Source organism: Microcebus murinus, chromosome 18 (genome assembly GCF_040939455.1).
Source record: "Microcebus murinus isolate Inina chromosome 18, M.murinus_Inina_mat1.0, whole genome shotgun sequence".
NCBI classification, from domain to species: Eukaryota; Metazoa; Chordata; class Mammalia; order Primates; family Cheirogaleidae; genus Microcebus; species Microcebus murinus.
The window spans coordinates 21007848-21028724 of NC_134121.1; the positions used below are offsets into that span (position 1 = coordinate 21007848).

The following is a 20877-nucleotide window of genomic DNA, read 5'->3' on the forward strand; positions in this document are numbered from 1 at the left end:
GGCATATGACTGGGCAGTCTCATGATGTGGGTGGCTAATGAAGACCGAATCTTTAAGCGTATCTTGGAGGGAGGACAAGTCTTTGGAAAGCTGGGCAAACTCTTTTTGAAGTTGTAAGACATCCTTTAATTGTGTAACCCTTTGACTTAAGTCTTCTTTGGCACGCAAAAGCAAGGGCATTGTAAGGGGAGGCATTAATGAAGGCGCGCAAAGCTGAGGCGCGTTAGGAGGAGGTCTATGGGGTGCCGCGGCAAGAGGCGGCCATTCGGGATTGTGGTATCGGGCTGCTTCCTCCTCGAGGGTTGCTTTCTCTGCGGTGTCGAGGGACTCTCGGAGGGGTTGTTTTTTGAGTACCGGGTAATTGAATGCATGAGGGGCTGTACCCTCGGGCAAGGGAGGATAGAGGGTCTTGGTGTCTGGCCTACTAATCGGGGGCTCGTCTCTAGATATCTGGAGCTCAGCTGAGGGGTCCTGAGGGGGCATATTAATACAAACTGAGGGGCAAGGGGAAGGACATGTTGGTCTCTTGAAATTATTAGGAGAAGCTGGCCCTTCGGCCGTCTTTAAAGACGTTCTCGAAGCGGACCGGGTCGGAGGCAGAATTCTGCTACTGAGAGCAGCTGCTTTTTATTGGGGTCTGAATCTGCCCCTTCAACAATATCTCTGATTAGTCCCCAGTACGAGAAAACAGATACAGGGACGGCATCTGGGCCCTGATTTAGAAGTAAATCGTTTAAATCTCTACCTACTTTTTGCCATTTGTGTGGGTGAATCTCAGGTCCACCAATAATAAACCAAGGACAAGCACGATCAATGAACACAAAAAACTTTACTAAGTCTTTTTTCTTAACTCTAATTCCTCTCTCTCTGAGTGAGGCCTTGAGATCCTTGATAAAAACGGCCTCTTTAGACAATGAATGGCCCATCTCGATGGGGTGACAATGTAAAAATTTACTCACCAGACCGTCGACTCTGTGAGTGGCAGAACGAGGGTCTCTGTAGGGTTTCCTTCAGCCAAAGAGCACTCTGAGGCGTCACCCGACAAAGGTCCGTACCTCCGGCCCCACGTTGGGCGCCACTTGTCCCGGCCGTGGGACCTTCTGTTACTCGCGGGGGCAAGGGGGACCGTGCCTGAAAGAGATGGGCGAGAGAAAGGAACGAGACCAAGCAAAGGGTTGTTAAGGTCTACTTTACTTGGATTTTTAGTAGGTTTTATATACAGAAACAAGGAAGTAGAAACAGAAAAATAGAGTGGGGGGATGATGAGGCTTGGGTGTGGGCCAATCAGCCCCAATCAGCATCCCAATGGCACCGGAAGCTGTTTGTGATGGATCACTCAACCCCAACCTGGCAGAGGGTTGGGAACAATTGCAGGTAGCATGCCCTGGAGCAAGCATGTCATGGAATGCATTCTTCTCAGAACTATAGCTGGAGGGCTGGGTGCTATTTTCGTCTTAGGCTATTTTCCGGGCAAGTCTTTGGGATGTGGAGGGTCTGTTAACATCGGTCTGTTAGCAGCAGGCCATACCCCTGGGGTTTGGCTTTGTAGGAAGAAGGCAGGAGCCAAGAGCTCTTCACCCCTCTCCTGGCAGATTTCTGAGAGATGAAGCTATCAGGGCTAGGGGAGCAAATATGAGCAACAGAGTAGCAGGGCCAGAAGCTCTACCTCAAGGGCTCCATAATCTGGCCCTTGCGCACCTCCCCACCTCCTTTCTGATGTGCCAAGCCGGATTGCCCTGGCATGCCCAAGCGGATCCCTGCATCCACATTCCAAAACTATTTCTCTGCATCAAAACCACCCTTCTTCCTGGGTCCTCGTCTCAACCAGCTATCATAGAAGCAAAGCATCCTACAACTTCAACAGTTCAAAACTGTTCAAATAATTTCTGGTTTAATGTGTTGACTTCTTAAGTGGAATCTACCTTTTGGAAGAAGATGCTTGTTGAAGGTAGTATTTTTTAATGCTAGAACTTCAGGCAATGACAGCCCAAAGAGAGAGCTCCTTTGGGGTAGGGGAGGAGGGCCCACTACCCACACATATACATCCTCATGTACCCAAAAGCCAGTCATATTGGTCAAAGGGGTTCAGGCCTCAGCCAGCAAAGGGGAAACCAGGAATTCTGTCTTTGGGCTGAGCACTCCTGCCAGGGGCAGCAGACTGAACGTGCAACCTACTCCTTCAGGATGGGCAGGGCCAATCCCAGCTTTTCCTGGGGCTCAGTGGCCACTTGGTCCTTGCAGGGCTGTGTCCATTTTCCCCCAGTCTCCCTTCTAGAGGTATCCCAGATTGTGTGCCTAGATCACTGTCCAGACCCTCTCATGGGCCTTTCTTTCTCCCGTACCCTAGGCGCCACGTCCTGCAGATCCACCGGTCCAAGGGACTCCAGGACCTGGGTGGCATCAGCTGGCAGCTTGCCCTCTGCATCATGCTGATCTTCACTGTTATCTACTTCAGCATCTGGAAAGGTGTCAAAACATCTGGCAAGGTGAGGAGGACTCTGGCCGCTGATCCAGGCCTGCCAAGGTGCCCACAGAGCCTGGACAGCTACTGGTCAGGGGACAGTCATTGTTTTCTTCAATGCCAGACACATTCCATGATGCTCAATCCCTCTATTTTCTAAATCTGTTAGAAAATGCTAGAAATGAGCCAATCTCAAGAATCATTATATGATTTTTTTTTTTTAATTTCTTTAACCCAGTGATAGTATCACAATTAGTAATAGTGGCAATAATTTACTGGAAACCCATCATGGACCATGTTCAGTGCTTTATATACACAGGCCAACTCTCTGTTGTTTCTTGCTAGATATTTGCCCATTCTACAAATGCAGAGCAGGCTTTGAGGTTTGTATTGGCCGAGCTGAACCAGATCCTTACCCGTCTGATTCTGAAGGCTGTGATCTTTCTGCCACACTACCTTGTCTCCTAAAATGACAGAAAAAAGGTGGATCACCTTTCTCAAGGCCTTAAAGAATAAAAGACAGTGATATCCACCCATTTCCCTCCCCTGCCCCTTCTGGAACAGCATGGTAATAACCTGTGTTTCTGCTCTCCTTCCTTACAGGTGGTGTGGGTGACAGCCACCTTCCCTTACATCATCCTTTCGGTCCTGCTGGTGAGGGGGGCCACCCTACCCGGAGCCTGGAGGGGTGTTCTTTTCTACTTGAAACCCAACTGGCAGAAACTTCTGGAGACTGGGGTAAGATGGGGGAAATGGTACGCACCTGTCATTTTACTAAATGAAGCTAGTCCTCCTCTGTGTAGGATGGTAGGGACAACTGAAATTTGCTTTCAGTGTGCAAGTCTGCAATGATGTTTAAAACCGGAACTACAAGCACAAAAAGCACAGTTGAGGCCGCTGGATGGGTTTATACCTAAACGATAGTCAGAGAAATTACATTTGTTTGCACTTGATATGTGGCCATTCCTGGAAGGTGCCTTTCAAGCTGGTCTCCCACCTCTGTGCAAAGCCACATGGAGGCATGAGAGGTGCTGGCCCCACAGGTGCCCAGTGTGACCTTGGGTCTCACTCCCTCCCCTCCCTAAACCCTATCCCTGCTGTGTTCCAGGTATGGGTGGATGCTGCTGCTCAGATCTTCTTCTCTCTTGGTCCGGGCTTTGGGGTCCTGCTGGCTTTTGCTAGCTACAACAAATTCCACAACAACTGTTACCAGTGAGTATCTGGGGCCCTCAAGCAAAGCTTGAAAGTGGGGTAAGCAAAAGTTAGCTAGTCTAGAGGAAGGTGATTGAACTGACGGCATCAAACTTGACCAGGCTGTGGCTATGATGACACTACCCGTTGCAGGAACCGCAGGTCCCTGACCAATTCACCCATGGCCAGAGCACCCACCCAGGCTGTAACTTCACTTGGGCTACTCAGAGTTTTTGAGAGTCCCTGTGTATAGAAAAAGTAATAATTAAGAAATTCTAAGGCTGGGTGCAGTGGCTCACACCTGTAATCTGCACTCAGGAGGCTGAGGTGGGAGGATTGCTTGAGATCAGGAGTTCGAGACCAAACTGAGCAAGAGTTGAGACCTCATCTCTACAAAAAATAGAAAAATTAGCCAAGCATGCTGGCACATACCTGTAGGCCCAGTTACTCACGAAGCTGAGGCAGGAGGATCATGTGAGCCCATGAATTTGAGGTTGCAGTTAGCTACGATGATGCCACTGTACTCTAGCCTGGACAACAGAGCAAGACTCTGTCTCAAAAAAAAAGAAATTCCAAAGCAGATTTATAAAAATTATAACATACAATTAAATAGTTAGGTTTAATTAGTTAATATGTTTAACAACAAAAATTGTAGTGTGACCATTTATTTTATGTATGTATATAAAAAAAAGTAAACTGATTGAATTATTTTGATTAACACAAAATGCCACAATTTTTTCTTACAAAAACTCCAGAAGTTTTAACAAAACTGGAGTGTTGTACTAATTATGATTTAAATATCACTCATCATTTTTAGGCTTTTAATGTTCTATCACAGACGGCAGTATCCAGCAATCTATTTATGCTATTCATAAGATAATTATAGAATTTATTTTTTAAAAAGTGGGGGCGTGATTCACTTGTACCCCTTTAAATGGGACACCAGCCTAAAGTTGTATGATGAAATATTTTAAAAAGTGTCAGAGTATCTCTGTGGCAGTCTTTTGACTTTATTTAAAAATAATGTCAAAGTCTAAATAATGAGGACTTCACAAATGTGGAGCCAAGGCCTTATCCTAGCCCCCATTCTAACCTGGGCCCTGCTTCTGAACTAGGCCTATTTGAAATGGAGAGGTCTGTGTTGTGCTATTTCATAATAGGTCTGCCTTTTAAAATACCCCTTAGGCTTAGCACAATGGCTTATGCCTGTAATCCCAGCACTTTGGGGGGCTGAGGCAGGAAGATGGCCTGAAGCCAGAAGTTCAAGATCAGCCTGGGCAACATAGTGAGACCTTGTCTCTACCAAAAAAAAAAAAAAATAGAAAAATTAGTTGGGTGTGGTGGTGTGCACGTGTAGTCCCAGCTACTTGGGAGGCTGAGGTGGGAGGATCGCTTAAGCCCAGGAGTTCAAGGCTACAGTGAGCCATGATGGCACCACTGCACTCCAGCCTGGGTTCCAGAGCAAGACCCTGTCTCAAAAAAATAAATAATTAATTAATTAAATAAATAATAAAACTCAACCCGCTATTCTCGCCATTCTCCCCACACCCTGTGTGGTAATCACAGCAGTTTGTGCTTCCAACCTGGGAGGTGGGCTCTGGGAGAAGGGGAAGGGACACCGGACAGTCCGGCCTGTTCAGCCCTTGGCACAGCTGGCCTGTCTCCAGCAGGGCAGGCACACAGACAGATGCTCCTTAGACTCCAACCTTGGAACTGTCTCAGACCCCTTGGGTTTCTCACTCCAGAGATGCCCTGGTGACCAGTGCGGTGAACTGCATGACCAGCTTCGTTTCGGGATTTGTCATCTTCACGGTGCTAGGGTACATGGCTGAGATGAGGAACGAAGATGTGTCTGAGGTGGCCAAAGATGCAGGTAAGACCTTAGGTTCTGTTTAGGTCTCCTGCTCCTACTGAATGGCTTGGCTTTGAACCTTTAGAAATATATAACTTTTAAATTATTCCCAAACGCTGCCTTACATTTTTCAAAGATTTGAGAGAAACTTAATGCCTTGGAGATCTCAACCCTTTGCATGCGTTCAGGCCACGCTGGGGATGGGGCAGCTCCCTTGGTGCCCAGGAGTGCAGGCTTCAAAAACCTACAGGCTTCAAAATATGACTGGGATGATTAGCAGTAAAACCAGCGGGTTTGGGACCTGTCATGGTTTTGGGATGGCTACAAGTCTAGTAAGCAAATAACTATTCTTAGAACTGCTCCTTGCAGAAAAATAAAAAGTAGCCAATGTGGCTGCTCCACTGTGAGGCTTTCATGGAATAAGAAAAGATCAACAGAGGTTGGAAAGGAGATGATTGGATCTAGAGGATGGGTGCCAGGGCTTTCTTGCTAACATACTGTCGCTGGCCTGATGCGGTGCTTTGACCAAGCCCGTACCCCAAATGAGGGTACCCCTAGCTAGCCCATGAGAGGTTGAAAATGTGTCCCTCATACTATCAAGAGGGACTTTAAAATAGCAGGAAGTCTTTATTCTAAGGTCTCTGTGACTCTACTGAAATCAGTTTAATATTTCCTGCTGGTCTGAAGCTAAAGAAATCAGAGGGACTAAATGCCGTGGGACTTTGGAAATATCGATCCTGGTCCTGAAAAAGCCACTGAATTGTTACATAGTAGAAACTCTTATACTTGTGTGCGGTTTTAGCAGTCTTAGGAGTCTCTGGTCCGTTTCCATCTCCCACATTAATTGGGGGCACACACTTTTCAAGACGGACACTGTCTGCCCACCAGGATGTCAGGTGGCCAGGGGTGATGGTGTGCAGTGTGAGGAAGCCGTGGGTGTGTGTCAAGGCCTGATTCACGTGTGAGGCCCTGCAATAAGGATTGGAATTGTTGTTGTGCCTGAGTTTTCCTCTGTGATATCTTTGTAGGACAGGTCTCAGCAACCACCTCCTCTTTTCTCCCTGTCTGTCCCAGGGCCCAGCCTCCTCTTCATCACATACGCGGAAGCTATAGCCAACATGCCAGCATCCACGTTCTTTGCCATCATCTTCTTCCTAATGTTAATCACACTGGGCTTGGACAGCACGGTGAGTGAATGGGGAGGGAAGATGGGCTCTGGGAGGATGAAGAGGAAAGGTGAGGAGGAGGAGGAGGAGGAGGAGGCGGTGGCAGCGGCAGCTATACTCCTTCCCTCCCATCCTGGCCATCTCTGGTGCTTCCCAAGTCCCTGGTTCACTCCTCAGTGATGGCACTTACCACCCTCTAGTACTGTAGAGTCACTAATGGGACAATGTGGGTAACGTGCTGGCACCAGCCAAGGACTCAGCATATGTGAACTGTCATTATTGTGCACTGCCCCTTGGCCAGATGATGGCACCTAAAGGCCAGGATGAGGTCCTTGTGTCTCTGCCCTGCCTAGCATTCAGCTCAGCAGCTTGTATTTGGCCTTTCTGGTGCAAAGTTTCCCCAGGAGACCTCCCATATTAAAGGTCTGCCCATACGTTATATTTTCTTTCCTGGACATCCTTAGTGAAGGGTTCTAAATGACAGTGTAAAACAGGGAAATATACTTCTAGATGCTTTCATGGTCCAGTGAGTCAGGAGAACTGGTCATGATCTGCTTGACTAGTCACTCAGCAATCTTACCCCTCCCTCCCATTCACTGTCGTGAAGTCCACAGACTTGTCCCAAAGCCTCCACTGTGACCGTGTGCATGCACCTCTCAGTTTGCAGGCTTGGAGGGGGTGATCACGGCTGTGTTGGATGAATTCCCACACATCTGGGCCAAACGCCGGGAGTGGTTTGTACTTGCCGTGGTCATTACCTGCTTCTTCGGATCCCTGACCACCCTGACTTTTGTGAGTACCACACCCCTCAGCTTTGAGTTTGCCTCCCTTAGGGCAGTAGAAGGCTACGAGAGGCCGTCCCTTTCCTTCCATCCCACAGGGTACCCTGGCTTCGGGGCCAAAGGATGGGGGCTTGTTACTCCCATTAAGAAATTTGTCATCAAGGAAAAGAATGTTGTTTCTGGCAGCATCTGTTTGAGAATCTGTGCAAAGTGTCTGGAAGCTCTAGCATTTTACAAAAGATCCAGCTAGATTTCAGGCTTGGCAAAATATCTGGAGGAAACTTAGGATTTTCTTTTCCAGTCCATTTCCTCTCCATAGGGCTGCTTTCATGGGACTGTCGCTTTAATGTCCTGATACACAGAACATCTGGAGGTTGGTATCTCATATGTGTAATGCCACTCTGTCTCCTCCAAGAACTTGCAATGGTAAAGAAGTCAGACCCTTACTGGCAATTTTTTTTCCCTTTGGCAGCTGAAATACTGTAAAGCCTGCATCAAGATAGTATCCACATGTATCCTAGGCTGTGTCCTCCTGACTCAAGGCAGATTTTGCAAATATACATCTTCAAGCAGTAACCCCAATGGCCTTGGAGCTTCAGAGAGTTGGTGGGGTGGGGCTGAGTAGAACCCAAAGGAGTCATGAGTTAGGACAGGCGGCAACTGTGACCAAGGTCCTCAATGTGTCTGGTGTCATGGACCCTCCCAAATTCAGTCTCTGGAGGTGGAAGTTCTCCAGGAACACAATAGGTGTTCAGTAAGTTGAAGAAAGTTGAAAATAGATCCAGAGGCCCTTTGGAGTTTGTCTCTTAAAATGTAGTGGGGAGAAGAAACAAGTAAGAAGAATGTGTTCCATAGGACAGGAAGAGGTGTCTTACAGGGTGAGTACCTGGCCCACATTGCAAAGGCCAGTTCAAGGGGCAGGCTCTGGGATCCTTATAGTAGGTCCAAGGTGGGAATTCTCCAGAAATATCCTACGTTAAGAAGCTTCTGCGGGCCTGTGTAGTAAGGAGAGGCAGCGCCTCAGAGGGCCCTTAACTAGGCTCACACTCTCATTTCCAGGGCGGGGCCTACGTGGTGAAGCTGCTGGAGGAGTATGCCACGGGGCCTGCCGTGCTTACTGTCGTACTTATAGAAGCCATTGCTGTGTCTTGGTTCTATGGTAAGATGCTTCCTTCAGCCCCGCTGGGATCCTTTCTACACGACCCAGCCAGCACAACAGAGAAGGGCTGATTTCATCAAAGAGAGGCAGGGAGGGGCAGTTTACAGGTATGACCTCTTTATGGTTCTGTAAAATAATCTCAGCCATGTGCTTTCTCAGAAATAGGTCATTTCCTCCACACTCACACTCAGTACAACGGATTGCCCGTTCTCTTGGGAGGACATTTTTTTTTTTCCATCCAAGTTTGAATGTTTACCCAGTGGAGACAGGCTAAAGCAGTTCCATGTAGCTCATCCACGGTAGTTAAGATCCCGACGGGCTCTAACAATTGAACAGACAACACAGAATTAGTGCACAGCGAATGCATTTGCAGAATGTACAATATGCTACTGTTAAATGGAGTGGCCCCAAATTTAAATTTCTCAAGGAAGAGCTCCTTCCAGAGCCCTGAGACATAGCTTAGGAGTTTATCTTCTAGGGAAGAGGCAAGAATGTTTTTATTTGTGCTGTTTGCCTTGGTAAATCCCCAGTTCACTCCCCTCTGGTCCTGGGATGGAATTTGATAAGGGCAAAACCACCAGGGGTGCAGGGAGTGAGCTGACATCGGTCCATTGGCAGAGGTCCCAGGGGCCCCTGGGTGGGGATGGGGAAGGCACAGTCAATTGAAAAGAAAAACACCAGGTTCAGAGATGCCTCTCTTTCAAATCAAGAAGTGATTATTTCATTCTAAAAATATATTTATTGGCAGGATGCGGTGGCTCATGCCTATAATCCCAACACTTTGGGAGGCTGAGGTGGAAGGATTACTTGAGCCCACAGGAGTTCAAGGCTGCAGTAAGCTATGGTCATGCCACTGTGCTCTAGCCTGGGCAACAGAACAAGACCCCATTTCTTAAAAAAAAAAAGCATTTATTTTCTCACTATGATAATAAACCACTTTAGAATGGTAGTCATTATGAAGGGGAGGGCACATTTGAGTTGCACATGGGCCTAGTTTTTTTTAAAAGAAGAAATCCTCCCCACCTCCTTGGCAGTTCAGACGACAAAGTTCAAAGTGTGTGAACTGCTATAGATCTGCCCTGGGAACTGTTCCCCGCAGGGCAGCAACCGCCCAGCACCTCCCCTTTCTCAATTTCTCACCTGTTGGTGGGAGTTCTCCGTTCTCACTTCCGCACCAGTTACTTTTTATAGAAGAACCTTGATCTTGATTTGGCACATGAATGGGCATTATTGTGGTTAAAATTTTCTCTGGAACGTTTCCAGCGTAATGGTCAAAGACAGTCTCTGTTGGGCGGGATCACCATTCCTAGACAGAATGCAACGTTCTTTTCTATAACAATAAAGTCAAATGTACACTGATATCTCAGAAAGGCAGTGTGGCACCAAGAGGGGATGTTAGATCTCTTCCCAGTGTCCATTAATCTTCCCACTCTGTGTAGAAAGAGCTTTGTTTGCTTGCTATAAAAATACAGCTTTGTGACAAGTGTCCCAGTCCCACTTTCAGACAATGTTGGTGTCCCCGAGCTCTTCCCATGGAGAAATTCCAGAGCTGGAAGTTTGTTCTGGGTAGGAATTCCAGCTCCCTTCCTCCTTGTCATCCCCAGTGCTGACCCCAGTGACTCTGACTCGACCTGAAAATCAGGAAATAGGACCATCCCTGTCCTCTCTCAGTCCCTTTCTTTCTCTTTTGGGTGACTTCAGGCATCACTCAGTTCTGCAGTGATGTGAAGGAAATGCTTGGCTTCAGCCCTGGATGGTTTTGGAGGATCTGCTGGGTGGCCATCAGCCCTGTGTTTCTCCTGGTGAGTTGTTATTTCCCTTCTCCTTCTTGCCCCCGGAAAAGACGCTTACAAAAAAGAAATTTTATTTAAGTATAACATATACAGAAAAGCATGCAAATCCTAAGTGTACATCTCAAAGACATTTTATAAATTGAGCACACCTACGTAGCCAAAACCATACCAAGAGACAAAAACATGACCCGCACTTCAGTAGCACCTCTTGTGCCCTCTCCCAGCCTCTCTGCCCACTGTGGGTCCCCACTCTTCTGAATTCTAACACCGTAGAGCAGTCTGGGCTTCAGTCACTCTAGCATACCACTCCCCTGCTCAGTGATGACAAATACCATTCACTGAGCACTCAGTGCCAGGCCAGACTTTGGGTTCAATTTATACCCATTGCTCTTTTAATCCTCGCAATAATCCTATGAAATAGTTATAGTTCTGGTACTCCCATTCTACATCTAAGGAAATTGAGACTTAGCAATGTTAAATGAAGGGGTCCAAAGTCAAATAATAAGTAGAACTGTTCAAGAGCAGGGAAGGATTTGCTATGCTGAGCCAGGGGTCTTAGTAATTTTGTATTTGTAACTTGCATTTTCTTAAAGAGGCCCCCCACAAAGGTCCTCAAACATAGATCTGAGATCAAAAGTAAAATATATTTATTGCTGAAGGACCTCTGCAGGGAAACAGCCAAGCTCCAAGGGCTGTCCGTTTGTGGAGAGGTGTTTGGTATTCCCTTCACCTTTGCTTCACGTGCCCCTGCTTCCCTCATGGTGTCCACCTGGAGATGTTTGCCTGAGGTGGGTAACACCCCGCTGACCCCCCAAGTACACTCAGGTACCCTGGGGCACACCCACGCCCCACACACCAGCAGGGTTTACTCTTCAGTTCTTTCATTTATCTGTAACTTTATTTGGGGGGCTTTTTGATCTTTTAGAACCAGAAAAGTTGTTAGACTGTTCCTTCAATCTATCTCCAGCTTATTTGGAGGATCTGGGCCATTCCATTTTGTCTTAGCACACCTCTTTGGCATGTAGCTGTCCCTTTTCCCCCCTTTCAAAACAGCCCTTTTTGTATTCTGTGTTTTGACTTTCTTGGGGCAGCCCTTTATTTTTGGTACTTTTCTTTTTTTTTTTTTTTTTTTTTTGAGACAGAGTCTCACTTTGTTGCCTGGGCTAGAGTGCCTTGGCGTCAGCCTAGCTCACAGCAACCTCATACTCCTGGGCTCAAGCGATCCTCCTGCCTCAGCCTCCCGAGTAGCTGGGACTACAGGCATGCGCCACCATGCCCGGCTAATTTTTTCTATATATTTTTAGTTGGCCAATTAATTTCTTTCTATTTTTTTTTTAGTAGAGACGGGGTCTTGCTCTTGCTCAGGCTGGTTTTGAACTCCTGACCTCGAGCAATCCACCCGCCTCGGCCTCCCAGAATGCCACTGCGCCCGGCCTTATTTTTGGTACCTTTTTTGTGCCCACACCTCTCGACATTAACTTACATATGAGGGACAGCGTGCTCATTCTTGCCTCCGTGACACCACAAGTCTCTCTCTACCCCAGAACCCCTCCCTGACTTCCATTGCCCTGGACCCTGGAGGTTTCCCAAATCACAGCCAATGTTTGCTTCAAGCAGCAAACATTCCCCAGGGCACAGTGGCTCTGGTGAGAGTCTGGGCTCCTTTACCCTATCAGTGCATGATGCTTTTAGGTAAATTTAAAACATATTTATTTTTTAACCCAGAAGTCTTAGTTGTTTTCTGGGGAGAGGATTGGTCAGACTCACCTAGCCCACTACCACCAGAAGCAGAAGTCCTGACATAAGTGGGTTATTAATTTATATTATTACCAGTGCTTCTCCATAATCTACTTAAGTCCTTTCATTTGGTTTTCAAAGGAAGAAGAGCCATTGGATTAATTCCTAGAGAGCAGAAACATGTTTGTTTGCTTGCTTACCTTCATGTTCCCCACAGAGTGAGAAAATAATGTCAGGGCTGAGACTTGGGTGAAGCAACTGAGATACTCACCATGGTGTAAAATTTAAGGGGGGGGGGTGCCAAGAAACTCAGTACTCAAGATAATATTTAAATACAATATTTTTTAAAATAAAATAATGCAGAAAGGTTCAGGATGAACAAAATATCAACATTTTAAATAAACACAGGATCTGACCCTGTACTTACATGGTTTACCTCACTCACTTTCTGTGAGGCCGTACGTAGTCTGGTTCTGTCAGATCTTATGTTTTAAAATTTGCACTAAAATAGTATTTAATTTGATTATTGAAATTTTGCCCTCCCCCACTCCACTTTAAACAACTAAGCCTTATATGCCTCACCCTAGTCCTGGCCCTGAGGCTTCGGGAATGTTCATTTCTGTGAATTTCTGGTTATCGGATTGGGCAGGCTCTTGGTGCACAATGAGTTTCTTTGCTCAGCAAAACCCCCGTACAGATTCGGGCTCAGCCACATTACTCATAATCCCCGTGATGTTTGCTTTCCTCACCTCATCCAAAGGCAAGTGCTCTAGTGCTCAATTAAGAGGAGGCAAATCTGTCTTCCACTTCTAGGTTTACTTAACAGATCCCCTGCTCTGGGCTTTTTAAGGTTGCTTTAGGTAAACAATAAGTAGCTTACTAAAAATATTCTTTTTCACGGAAGCCAAGTTCACAATAAAAGAAGATGTGGTGTATGGGCAGGGATAGGCTGGGGCGTGTGAGGGGGTTTCTGAAGTGGCACTTGCTGCAACAAGCGGCCCTCCCTGGCTGAGTTGATTCCACACACCTGCCATCCAGATGAGACCAGCTGCCTGGCAGAGAGGGCTCCTGATCAGACCCTCTCCTTCCCTCGCCCCAAAGGATCTTCCTTAGTAGCCGGGTCTGGGGATGTCAGGAGAATAGGTCAGGAGAAAGGTTTGTGATTGACGGGGCTTCTGTTTTCAAGGCTTCTTCTTGGACTTAGGATAACACTGCTCAGAAGATGGATGTTTGTTTAACCATTTCCCATTTTACTACCTGCAGACAAAGAAAAAAAAAAAGATATAAATAGATGTTTAACCACACAAATAATTTACATTACTGTCTTCTTTATGACTATGAAATAATTAAATTAAATTAAATCAAGAGCAATAACAATTTCGGCACAGTGGTTACTAGGCAAAAACTGATATTTACGCTCTCTGGAAACCAAACTGAAATAAGAAAACTCATAAGCTGGGTGTCGGGAGCACACCATGGAATTTTTCTTGGTTAAAATTTTCACAGAATTTTCAAGTGTAAGGTGTATTATGCTGCTTGTTTCCTTCCGTAATGCCTTTCATTATGAGGACTTGTGGCAGGCGGTCATTCTTTGCTGAGATGCCTCATGGCAGAGCTGTCCTTGTTGAAACCGCAGGCTATGGATCTTAATGCAGAAAGAAGAGGGCTCAAGAAAAGGGAAGAAGGAACACATACCCAGAAGCCTGAGTCCTCTCCAGGTCTTGAGAACCTTATTATCTTTCCAGACACAAGGCACTTTTAATCTGACCCAAAACCTTCGCAGCTGAGAAATGCATGGAAATGAAAACAGAGAGAAATATGAAGCCCTAGGTCTGGAGGGGCTGAGAGGTCACCCTGTTTATTTCTCTGTTTTCTGACAAGCCCTGGCCTAGACTACTCTCAATGGATGCCAGTCTCTTGCACTGAAGGGGGTGCTGTAACTTCCCTAACTGTAGGGGTAACTGTAGGGATGCTGTACTATCCCCACTGTAGGGGCTGGGGAGGAAACTCAGGAAAGCAACTGGGTGTTTTATTCTTGCAGCTTGGCTACAGAAATTGATAATTTTGTGTGTCAGAGCTCAGTTACAGGGGTCCTCAAACTATTTAAAAAGGGGTCCAGTTCACTGTCCCTCAGACCGTTGGAGGGCCGTTGGAGAGTGCTGTGCACATTCCACACATGCGCACTGTGGGCCCCAGATGAGTTGGCTGCTAAGCAGGACAGGCAGCGGCTGCAAAAACACCCGGTGGGCTGGATAAATGTCTTCGGTGGGCCGAATGTGGCCCGAGGGCCGTAGTTTGAAGACGCCTGATGGATATAGCACATTTTTGGGGAATTTCCCCAAAGTAGCTTAGCTTTAGCATTTGGTGTTTGTGGGATCAGAGCTGTCTCTGTCTGCATGGATATTGTTAAGATTTTTAATGTTTCTTGGAATTTCTGTTTTAGTTCATCCTTTGCAGTTTTTTGATGAGCCCACCACAGCTACGACTTTTCAATTATAATTATCCCCACTGGTCTGTCATCCTGGGGTACTGCATAGGAACTTCATCTTTCATCTGTATCCCCACATACATAACTTATCGGCTGATCATCACTCCAGGGACATTCAAAGAGGTATGTGCCAGTTAGTGTGTATGTGTGAGGGGTGTGTGTATGTGGTGCGTTCAGGCTGGTAATTGTTTTGGGAGAAAAGGATTCTTTTGTTATGTTCTATTCAAAAGAGATAAGTCGACCACATGAAATTCGCCAGGAGGCTCCCAACCTTATATATTTATATACCTATACCATGGTGTAGACCTCTAATAGCTGCCACTGTCTCCTTAATGCATCTCCAAAACCCTCACATACAAGGGCGAAAGAATGAGCTGATCATCTGGGTGCCCCACAGCCTTCAGCTTGGGCTATGTATAGCTTTGCAAACTTATCGGACTACTTTGCCTCCTGCTTGGCCACTGGGAAGGAATATCAGATCTGTGCTGTCTGGAGCAATACGTAAATTTTAAGTGGAGATTATGGTGGAAAATGTCCATGGTCATTTTTATAATAGCAATGTGACAAGTACTATTTTGAAAGCCATTTCAAAATAAGGATGTTGCAACAATATAGTTTTAGCTCAAAAATTGTTAACAATATTATACAGTTTTATCTCAATCCAATGGAGTAAAAGTTTTTTGCCATGATAGCAAGATTCATTTCAGAAATGAATGTGTTATAACAATTTTGATAACCGTACCTTACGATTTGTATAAGAGTATATACTTTTCAAAGCACCTACATATAGGTTATCTCATTTTGTTATCAAAATATCCTGGGAGGTGGGTGGGCCAGTATTATTAGCAGATAAGGAACCTGAGGCTGGGAATTATTCTGCTCAAAATTTCCTTATTTCAGTGGCTTGTCTAAGGAAACACAGTACAGAGAGGCTCAGAATCCAGGTCTTCTGACTCCTGGTCCAGTGTTCTTTCCTCTTTTATATTTAGCTTCTCTCATCTTCCCTCTTGGGTTAATAGTTTGCAAAAGTAGAAATTGGTGCTAGAGGTTAGGGAGAGATAAGTAGCCATTTTCTTAGACTCTTTTGAATTAAATTAGACTTTTTTGGAAGATGTATAGAAAAAAAGAGGAAAAAAAGTAGCCATTTTCCATCCTGTGCTCCCAGAGTCAGTGGTTCAGCCACCAGGATTCTCAGCAGTGTAATACTACGTCACGTTACCAGACTTAAAAATGCTTCAGTTGTTACTTGTTTGTTGTGTTTCTTGCCACAGTAAGAAGGGTGCTATGACAGAAAATCTGAAGTGGCCACTCACAAGTTCATAGTTGGTGATTTTGCAGGGGCTGAGCTCAAAGGTGAAGGTGGTATTTGGGGAAAGCTAGAAGGGACTGTAATCTATGATGGCCTGACAACTGAGGTGGGCTAGTCTGTGGGCTCTTACAGTAAAACTCAGACATGAGACCATCACACTAATCTTCCTTAAACATTTTATAAGAAATGAGAAGAGAACATGACACAATTAAACATCAGCTCTTACTCGGGTTCATTTCTTTTTCCAAACGTGAAAACTGAATTCTAGGTGAACAGAACTCTGTAGTTGCTAATTTCCTACACCCAAACCAGTCTTATCATGACGTCATTCCTCCCAAAGAGTATTCTACCCTGGTATTATTTGTAATACACTCTCAGACCCAGAGTCATTGAATTCATTCCCTCAGGTTGTCCTTTATGGCAGTTGGGATGACCTACAAGCTCTGTTGCTTCAAACCCAAAGGTCAAGGTCGGGGGTGGGAACTATTTAGGTTAATAAATGTCAGTATTCTTTAGTCACAGACTGCACTTAAAATCCTGGTCATCTTTCTTGCGAATTTCCCCAGTTGGTCAAAAAGGAATGCCACCAAAGGTATGTGAAGTAACACAGCTCAGATCCATTAGCAATAGAGGTAAGACTAAGTGTAGGGCCATCTTCATCATAGGTCATCAGATGGGGAGCTGTGGGTTACCAAGAAGCAGTATGACACAACCTGTCACAGAGGACTGAGAAAAAAAGCCATAGTCAGCTATGGCAAGTCACTCTTCTTCTCCAGGCCTCAGTTTCCTCATCTTTAAAATATGCTCATAGGACTATATTAACATTTCCCAAAGTGTGTTTTGAGGAGTAGTTCCATGTGATCTCAATAGGTGTTAATGCTGGAGGAAAGGTTATATAATGAGATAATTTTTGGAGAATGCCAGATTAAGGCAAGTTAAATGGGTTTCTTTACTACAGGATTTCTCAAAAAACTTTCATTCACCCATGTGCATGCTTAGTCATTGAGGGAGATAAAAAGCATGCCATGGTTTTTGCGAAGTACCCTAAAAGGGTCTAGGATTTATTTATAGTTCTTTGTGAATACCAGACTTGATAATGTGTAATATTCCATGAGTGGAGAAGGCCTTATCTAAAATTTTGGTCTGCTTAAAAAAAAAAAAAAAAAAAGGCTAATAGAAAGGTGAAGTTCTTAACTCTTTTGGACCCTGGCAACAAGGTTGGAATTTATGGAGTGAGCCACCACTTACTGGTATAATTTGGAAGATATCACACGCCCCCGCAGCCTGGAAGTCTGAAGGTTGGAGTCATCTACTGGCTTAGGTCATTGTCGCAGAAACTACTAAAATCTGCACAAAGATACTGGAAAACAGTCCTGATGAGTACACAGTTATGAAGATGTCAATAGTGATCCATTGCCTAGATTAACTGTTTATCATCTTATAGAAGGCCAGGGCCTGGCAACTTTTGAGAACAACAGTAATCTGGCAACTAGAAAGCTGCCAAAACATGGGAAACCAAAGTGGGCCTGGCACTGTGGGCCATCAGCAGCCAGTGTGGGTAGGTTAGGGCATAAGAGCCAAGTGTTTTACTTTATGATGCTGTTCATTGCTGGTCTAGGCCCCTCGCCCCCTCAGTGATCTCTTCTGTTTCTGGACACCATAGCTACACTGAAGACTAGTTACAGTGATCTCTATCTAGTTCCCAATTAGCAAGACATAATTCTGTTTAATCAGTTAAAACTTGCATATTCTATGGGGATGGATGGTTTCTGAGATTGTGCATTCAGTGACTTGGCATGCCCTGGTAGCTGGTGAGTAGATGGATTTCTAGTGTGAGAGTTCAGTACTCAGATACTGAAGTCACAAGGAACACAAAATGTACAATTTTGTGAGTTTCATTAACTATAGGACTGGAACTTTTTGAATTCCATAGGCTATGCTCCTAAAACAACAGAAAACAAAAGGTTGAAGGGGGTTCTTTACTTTTTTGACCCAAAATAAAAAGGATGGTAGCAAAGCTGCACCTAAAGATCAATAAATCAAAAGCTGCTTTCAGATCTAATTTTGCCTGCTTACCATACATACAGACTTTTGGCCATTAACATTTTTACTAAGCAATTTAATAAAGATTTTTCTAAGCCTCTGCAGTGCTGCTGTTTTTTTCCTTCTCTGCACCCCTGAGCTGCTTCATGTCACACTGATGCTAAGTTTTACAAGGCAGGTTGTATATTTCATACCCAAGTCCAAGCATATTTCAGACCTATCTTAACACTTCTGTGTACCTCGGTTGTTTCTATAGAAATTCTCACTGTCCTCTCTGTGATGAGTGCTACATCAACATGAGATTGTATTGAAAGTGATAATGTAAATGGTTACATCTTTTAAAATCTAATTATGTGATAATTACTCTTGTATGAACTAACCAGTACTGCCTTACATGTGGATTTGTTAAATCAGTAACATCTTGGCTGTTATGGTGGCTGATGGTACAAGGCACCTGGCTGAGGGCAGGGGTGCCCCAAATCCAGCACTCACTTTGCTCCCCAAGCCCTATGTGGCTGCAGAAGCCGCCTCTGTCCAGAGAAGAGGGTATCCTTTCCTGAGTCATTCAAAGGCATGTCATAGCACAGCAGAGGTTCTATTGAAGGCTCATCCTTTTCTTCCATTAGTGTTACAATGATTTTCGTAGCTTACAGGTGCTTATAGTTCCTAAATATATGATTTTTATCTATATTTGAGAATAGAGAATCCCTTTCTTAACCACTTTGGTGCGGCGCCCACCGGCCGGTAAACCTTGCCCACAGCCGGCACTCACAGTCCGCACGATAGTCTGTGCTGTGCATTGACGACGAATCCGTTTTGCTCTTGTGTGATGAGGATAGCTTTAAAGCACTGAAAGCTTGTTTTACTTCACAGGCAGCTTTACTTGTAATGTAAATCAGAATAGGTAACATATACATATGTTTTCATCACGTTATTTTTAAATGTTCACAATTTTATTTTGATAAATGAAAAATCAGAAAAGTCATATCACGGCTGTCAGCTAAAGTCGCTGTGTGGCTAAAGTCGCTGTGTGCGTTCATCTGTGGCTGTCGACTATAGTCGACGCTCTTACCGAAGTGGTTAAGGAAAGTCAATGAGACTGTTTCAACTATTTAATTTATTAAAATGCTATTTCAGCTTTGTTTTAATATTAATGTGGAAATACTTTTGTAAGTTTATGAAATTACAAGAACGTTTCTAACATTATATTTTCTTCCCAACAGCGCATTATTAAAAGTATCACTCCAGAAACACCAACAGAAATTCCCTGTGGGGACATCCGCTTGAATGTTGTGTAACACACTTCGACGAGAGGCAAAAGGCTTCCCAACAACCTCTTCCTTCAGTTCTGACGAGTCACGCCTCGCCTCTCCCCTCTAAGTGAATGAGTTTCCAGCATAAGCCTGACAATGGAAGGGCCTTCTCCACAGACACACAGTCCCAAGAAACTACGGTGCCCGGACTCAGATGGCCTCCAGCCACTCCTTCCCATGAAATCTCCTGGACATATTCCCACGTTAGACTGTGCCGCAGCTGAACTGGCCTATTTTGGATGTGTGAGGGTGTGTATGGAGGTGATAAAAACCACCCTATCATCAGTTAGGAGTAGGTTTAAAATCAAGTCTGTGAAAAAGTCTCCTATATCATTTCTTGGTATCTGACATCTGTTTGCTTCTAAAGGTTTCACTGTTCATGAATGCATAAACCACGCGGGAGAAAACAGGGATGATGTCTTCTTGCTAGCCATATATTTTCCGAGTAGCATAGAATTCTATAGCTAGACTCTACTAGAACCCTCTAACCTGTGTGTGCTGCTGTGGAGTCAGGAGAGGAAGATGTAAGAAGCTAAAATTGAAAAATAACGTGTACATGTGAGCATATGTGTCTGTGTATATATTGTTGTTTCAGTGTATTCTTATCTCTACTCCAATACTTTGGGCCCATTACAAACTATGAATTTCCTCTAATTTTTCTTACATTAACAAATTCTCCCTACTCAAATGTGTATGTATGTGATTGTTTGAGGGCTACAATTCCTACAACATGCTCTGCCACCTTTACCTTTTCCAGTGACACTACTTTAGCCCACACGCCTTCCTTTATGGGCCAGCCTTTTGCATTTTCTGTACTTCATTGCCGTCTTCCTGTCTCTCCGTGCTAAACATTAAGGATAATGTTCCACAGGCAAATCTGGCCTATTTCGTTTTAGTCACTGTGGCTTGGCTGTAAACTACTTTGAAGATGGATCTTGACACGTGCACCTTCAGTGTTCAGCTGGCCATCTCGTTTAAGCTCTATCTACTGCAAACGACTGAATTTGTTCTGGTTACTTTGCTTTGCAAAGAGAGGGTAAATCTGATTCTCAGCCTTAGGGTTTATAGCTCTGGCACCCTAACCTAAACCAAAGGCATCTTCAATCCATGAGCAATTGAAGAGTCTGGGTTAGCCTTAAAATGGGCTTTCCCCTCTGCCTTGATCCTTGCCAATGGTCATGATTGTGGGCCCCCTAGATAATTTTCAAGACTGAGTCTAAGTAAAGTTGCTTGCGAAATGGTCATCTAAGTAAATGACCTTTCATTCCACATAAAGCACCTACTACAGATAATTTGGCCTTGGTGGCTTGACTCTCAGATACATAAGTAGAGAAGCAAATATTACCTTGTGGTGTGAGATTTCCTTATCAAAATCTTGAAGGGAATAAAGCCTTATCAGTGACAAAAGGACTTAATCATCTGGCCTCGTGTATCACTTTCAGTTCTCCATGTAAATCGAATCTAATTCCAACAACCTTATAAAAAGAAGGTCCATGTACCAGAGGAATGGTTTTATCCAATTATGGATCCTCCTACCTTGGCTTCCTCGCCCATCTTCCTGATTCACCCTACACCCTGCTATT

At 44.8% G+C, this 20877-nt stretch overlaps 1 protein-coding gene across 1 annotated transcript in view; it reads left to right on the forward strand.

The window, feature by feature from the left end:
- SLC6A4 (solute carrier family 6 member 4) overlaps positions 1 to 19374 on the forward strand; it is a 39868-nt gene extending 20494 nt beyond the window's left edge. Inside the window, exons 5-14 of the mRNA XM_075994284.1 lie at positions 2348 to 2486; positions 3065 to 3199; positions 3570 to 3673; positions 5398 to 5525; positions 6579 to 6691; positions 7331 to 7462; positions 8512 to 8611; positions 10313 to 10413; positions 14585 to 14752; positions 19205 to 19374. Coding sequence (XP_075850399.1) covers positions 2348 to 2486; positions 3065 to 3199; positions 3570 to 3673; positions 5398 to 5525; positions 6579 to 6691; positions 7331 to 7462; positions 8512 to 8611; positions 10313 to 10413; positions 14585 to 14752; positions 19205 to 19279 — 1195 coding nt within the window. The 3' untranslated portion in view covers positions 19280 to 19374. The remainder of the gene's footprint in view (positions 1 to 2347; positions 2487 to 3064; positions 3200 to 3569; positions 3674 to 5397; positions 5526 to 6578; positions 6692 to 7330; positions 7463 to 8511; positions 8612 to 10312; positions 10414 to 14584; positions 14753 to 19204) is intronic.
- The last annotated feature ends 1503 nt before the right edge of the window (positions 19375 to 20877 follow it).